Here is a 6,000-nt window from a genome sequence, read left to right as displayed (position 1 = left end):
TACGTACAATGACCGCCCTCTGCAGAGACCCGCAATTGAGGATTAATTAAGTTTTTAAAACGGACCCTCGAGGATAAGCGGGTCAGATAAGGGATGGATGGATGACATTTTACTCGGTGTGTGCAGTGACAGGGACGTGTGTGCTTACCTTCTTAGTTATTTCTTAACCGACTGCCGTTTAGGGAAACGAGAGCCAATGAAATATTTATGCGTAAAAAATAGAGATACTGTCCCACGAAAATGTGCATTGCAGCCGATCAACAAATAATATTGGTGTCCAGTAAAAGAAAAAGAACGATAATCACCAAGTTCGATATGCTGTATTGTAAAAATAATATAGCTATTTTTAAGAAAAATATCATAACGATAGCGCCACAATAGTAGGTTGTAATACAGTAGTCTCCTACAGAATGTAAAAGCAGGTCCATAGGCGGAAATGACATCAGAGCCGACTCGCCAATGTGGCAGCAGTCGTGGTAAAATAATGCACTGTTGAACAAATAAATACTGCCATGCACGTTGGGCAAACATTCATTCATTCATCTTCCGAACCGCTTGATCCTCACTAGGGTCGCCGGGGGTGCTGGAGCCTATCCTAGCTGTCTTCGGGCAGAAGGCGGGGGACACCCCGAATTCGTTGCCAGCCAATCGCAGGGCACACAGAGACAAACAACCATGCACGCCCACACTCACACCTAGGGACAATTTAGAGTGTTCAACCAGCCTGCCATGCATGTTTTTGGAATGTGGGAGGAAACCGGAGAACCCGGAAAAGACCCACGCTGGCACGGGGAGAACATGCAAACTCCACACAGGAAGGCCGGAGCTGGAATTGAACCTGGTACCTCTGCACTGTGAAGTCGACGTGCTCACCACTGGACTACCGGGCCGCCCTTGGGCAAACAATAAGACCTTAAATTAAACGAACATAAAAACCGGTTACTTGACCCTTGAGAGAAAGCCAGAATATGAGAGAGAACCCAGGCAAGACATTTGAAAAAATTTAAGCAAATTAGCTAACATAGCTACAATGTCTGCACAGCGCACACCGTAACATATGTGGTGAAGATTGCACGACTGTCTGTGTCCTATGTGTTGTGTTGTGTTATTTTTGTTATTTTCACTTCAAAATGGCGCCGCGAGAGTGGCTGCCTTTCCAGCAGCTCCTATATTTTGTTGTTCTACTTCTTCCTTTCATAACTTTGCTGCTGTGAATTGGGAATTTCTCCATTGCGAGACTAATAAAGGGGTTCTTATCTTATATATTATGGTGCTTGACCTTCTCCTTGTTTATGTCTGGACGAGTGCATTGCAAACCCGCTTTGATAGATAACTAATTCTTCCAAACATCACAGAGGCGCAATCCAACACAGGTCCTGTCTCTGCATCATGAAGCCATAGCAGCATTTAGATCTATATCGCGTCACTACATCCAAGGGTAGGATTTCTGGCATCATAAAATCCTTGCACCTGTTATTTGAGTCCATCTCGGATGCCAGGTTTCACACTATGCACGGGTTACTTTCTTTTTCCATTTGTCAAAACAAATGGCTAAATATGTGACTATGCATGTCAATGCTGTCGCAGTTAACACAACAATAACACATCACTCGGAAAATATAGTCTAATCATAAGCTTGCTGTAAATTTGACGCAAAACGCATCAACGACATTCATGCAGGAATTCCTCAATTAATTGCACAGAAGTGCAAAGTCACTACCTGTTTCCTAGCTCTGCAGCCATGACTCAGAATTAGATATCTCAGTGTTACCTGAGATGTCCGCCAACAAGATTGAAGAAGCCTTGCGGCCATTTGTCTCTTGAACTATATTGCTCCAACAGTCCTTTTGACAAAGAGTGATTCATTGAATGGATTTGTCTCGCTGTTCAGAAATGAAGGAATTGCACAAATGATAACTCTTCCTTATTCATGGCTGCATATTTTCCAAATCTACACATTTACAGTCAAAATTCATTTCAGAGTGAAAAAACTCGTCCTGATCCGAGCATTCACAACTGTGGGCAAACTAAAAAGGACGCACATTTTTAAGTGTAGCTTTCAGAAACAAGGTACAACAAAACAGGGGTATTCTTGACAAAATAGTAACAACTCGGGTACCGGTACTCTGATGCGTCACTTGAGAAACACCCCATGAGTAGATGTGACAAAGAGACTAATTGGATTTAAGACTCCTTTTAGTCCTTATTTTATTCCACACAATTAACAGCAAAGGCATCACTTTAATAGTGATGGGGCCAAATACTTTGTCCTGATATGTTACTATTCATTAGTATAAGTAGCAAAAGGCCTTGTCCTTATTCAGTAAGCATTACTATCCATGTTGCAGAGTAAATGAAGCAGTAACGTCAGATACAATACAACTAAAGCAATGAGATGACCGCAAAATTTTCTACCCCCCAATTTTGCTGCTGTAGACTGTAAATTTCCCCAGTGTGCGACAAATAAAGGATATCTTATCTTAAAACTGCCATGAGAAACATTAGCTTTCAAACTGAAGTGAGAAAATCCTAATGACAAAGCCAGTCTTTGGTGCAAAGTTATAAAAGCAAACTCATATTTTATAAATACTAAAGAAATTAAATCTGGATTCAAGATATGATCCTTATAAAGTCAGCGCTGAATTTAAAACAAAATTGTTAAGTCACAGGCAAGGTACAGTACATGTACGCAATTCTATTCAAAGCAAAAATTGACAGTTTGATGCTGCTCATAGAGTATATGTGCATCGGACATAATTCTCTTGATGTCAAAACACATTAAAATAATACAAAACACCATACAGTTCCATTTGATGATGCATCACTTTCAGTTGTAAATAGTGTTTGTAGAATGAAGGTAAATAGTGACACGTGGTGAGTAGATTTACAAGGCTTCTCCAGTCAAGACTAGAATTTAGACCTGAGTGAAGTAAATCACAATACTTTCAACACCCTCAAAAGCATTCGTAATGCTTGGCAGGTCAGTGTGAGCATGTTACAACACAACCAAAGCTATTTTGGAACATCTTCTAATTAATCCGCTTAGCGCCAGTGGGTTCATTTGGAAGCAGACTCACAACTATAACTGTGTCAGAGATTTTCTCGGACAAAGTTAAAGAAATGACTCGGCACACAGGAAAATTGTCTTCAATATCGGCGGAAGCGGATCTGTGAGAGCGAACGACGGTTAGTTGCTCCGCGATCACACTTGAGCTCCCTTCCCGCCAATTCAGACTTTTATTGTAACATACAAGGAAAACACTGCCCCCGATATTTGCATACCGCACCCACGGTCCGGCCCCTCGGTAGTGATTGGTTACCTGTTTTTAAACATTGAACCACCAGTACGTTGGCGCCTTTTCTGTCTGGTCTACATTGAATTAACATGTTGCAGACTTTGCGGATGGCCAATGTCGCCTGGGCGCAACGGGTGTTCTCAACTCGTTTTTTGTTGTTCAACCGCTGTTCCCGAATTATTCATTCCCCTTTTGTGACCGAGTTTCGCCCTCTCCCCTGTGATCGCCCACCTGTATTGACGTGCTAATTGTGGACTTCAACAGCCCTCTGGCTTTGTGCACAGGAATTTGGGGGTGCTGGATACGCACCCAAACGTCTAGATGTGCCCAGATGAAATGAAACTTTAAACATGATACAATTTTGCTCATAGATTCCTCTAACAAACTGTAACTATAAATGTGTGACAGAGGAGATCAGAGCCACTATGTTACAACGGTGTTGAGGATAACAGCTTATGTTTAGCTTTCATCACCGGAGTACTGCTGTTGGTCAGATAGTGAGGTGAAGATCAAAAGAAGACAGCCTCAATGCGAAAGGTCTGCCAATCGAAGAAGTAGAAGGGGAAATGGGAGATGTTTGAGGATGATAGTCAGACAGTGGTGATACAGGGAGATGCAGTGGCGGAAGAGGGTGAAGTCGGGGAGCGGCTGGCCCATCAGGAAGGCAGACGTTGATTGGCTTGATGTACAGGCTTTGAGAAGACGTTCTGGGTAAAAGAGATGTGTGACTCCACTTCATCCTGTGGAGGAACACATGAATTAACATTAAAGACGATAACACCATTCTATCAACTATCAAATCTAGCTCTCAAGATACTTTACATGATATTATGTTTTCCATCTGTTGCCTTCTTGGACCTGGGGAAAACAAATAGTTCCAAACAGCATTAATATTTTCAGCTTTGTCCTGTGAAAACAATGTCACATAAAAAACAATGCCCATTTCAGGGAAGTGCCGATGAAAGATCTGACATTTCCATGGTTAATGGTAAGTGCACACACAGCCCCTACCTGAGCCTTATGGCAGGTAGTGCCTATAATCCTAGGACCTACGTTGTCCAAGGCGTTATGCTCATGGTCGGGCAGGGTAGGAGAGGGACCAGACAAAGTACAGTTAATAGAACTTCTATAATGAATCAAATGTCCCCTCACCCGAACGCTGGTCACGAGGGCCCCCTCCAGAGCCAGACCTGTGGGTAGGGCTCGATCGTGAGCGCAAAGTGGCACTCATACAGCACAGCCTGAAGACAAAACTTGGCTCCCACTCCCCATGTGCTCACCACCTGTGAGAGGTGCATAGAGAGCTTGGTGGTGGCTGAATGAGGGAGCCTTTGTGGTCCAGTCCCCGGCTACAAAAGCTGGCTTTAGGGACATGGAATGTAACCTCTTGATAGGAATGGAGCCCGACTTGCTGTGTGAGGTTGAGAAGTTCCATTGAGACATATTGTATTGTACTCCTCTGGAGCGGGTTGAGCTGTCTTCCATTCTGGAGCTGTCCTCGACCAAAGGCACCGAGCAAGCATGGCTATACCAATTGCACACCATTTCCATGCTTGTATATTCGGGTTTACCTAGGTGGACCAGAGTGTAGCCTCCCTCTGCCTTTCGAAATGTAGATGGGTCCGGACTGTTGTATATCCCTATGCAGCAAACTGCAGTTCAGAGTACCCACACTTTTTGGAGTCCTTGGTGGGGGTGCTAGAAAGTTCTCCAGCTGGGGACTCCATTAATCTGAGACTTCAATGTTCACGTTGGGAATGACAGTCAAGTCCTGGAGGGGCGTTCTTCTGCCCTAACCATGCGTTTGAGATGAGAGCATGACGTAGACAGCGAGCTAAACAATCGTCCAATAAAAACACGAAGAAAAGAGTCCACCGTTTGGTATTTTTATGGAAGTCTTTCTTGTAAAACTGTACACAAATAGAATCATAATACAAATGTTTGTATAGAATCCAATTATACATTTGAAATGATATTCAACACTCTTGTAACAGCTCTATTTTCTAGTTTATTCAACAAATCTATGGTAAATAGCTACAGAGATTAATTGATGAAATACTTATATATGACAATAAATGACTTGCACAGCAAAGAGTGGTATATACAACTGTGTAAATGCACTTACAGATTGTGCCTGAATGTGTCAAAAGAAGGAGGATGGAAGTGGATGTTATCACACCTCTCCACTGTTTCACTCTTGTGAATTAAAATGGCTACCCCACTGACTTTATGGGTGGTTCTAACTACTTCCACCACTAGGGGCACTGTACTGAACTGTAATACAATACTTCCATCACTAGGGGCACTGCACTGCACTGTAATACAATTACTGGGGGCAGAATAGGCGTAATTGGGAAAAACGCATCCTCCAATCAAAAGCCAAGCTGTGTTTTGTTGTTGGACCTCTGTGCTCGTTGTGGATTTTCTATAATGAACAGCATGTTCAGACATAAGGGTGTCCACATTTGCACTTGGCACCAGGGAACCTGAGGACACAGCTCAGTCATCGGCTTTGTGGTTGTGTGATCAGACCTGCGGCTACATGTCTTGGACACTTGGGTGAAGAGAGGCCTTCGTGATCTCTGATTGGCGACAATGACATATGTGTGTGTTGAGTGAAGCATTTAGAGTCAATGAGACTCCGATTTACCCCGTGTCAACAATTCTGTTCATAATCTTTATGTACAGAATGTTTAGATGTAGA

General features: G+C 43.0%; 1 protein-coding gene across 4 annotated transcripts in view; it reads right to left on the bottom strand.

Moving 5' to 3' along the window:
- Positions 1–2,178: 2,178 nt before the first annotated feature.
- mtcl3a (MTCL family member 3a) overlaps positions 2,179–6,000 on the bottom strand; it is a 28,219-nt gene continuing 24,397 nt past the window's right edge. For 3 of the 4 annotated variants that reach the window (XM_086114383.1, XM_086114384.1, XM_086114387.1), the window contains one exon: positions 2,179–4,036. In XM_086114383.1, coding sequence (XP_085970509.1) covers positions 3,953–4,036 — 84 coding nt within the window. In that variant the 3' untranslated portion in view covers positions 2,179–3,952. Of the gene's footprint in view, positions 4,037–4,118; positions 4,155–6,000 lie in introns of all 4 variants that reach the window. The other variant, XM_086114386.1, reaches the window with a different exon arrangement.

This window comes from Hippocampus guttulatus, chromosome 6 (genome assembly GCF_054856545.1).
Source record: "Hippocampus guttulatus isolate MCC_2025c chromosome 6, RoL_Hgut_1.0, whole genome shotgun sequence".
In the NCBI taxonomy this organism is placed as follows: domain Eukaryota; kingdom Metazoa; phylum Chordata; class Actinopteri; order Syngnathiformes; family Syngnathidae; genus Hippocampus; species Hippocampus guttulatus.
Note: the sequence above shows the minus strand (reverse complement) of the source record. Positions and strands in the feature narration are given on the sequence as shown.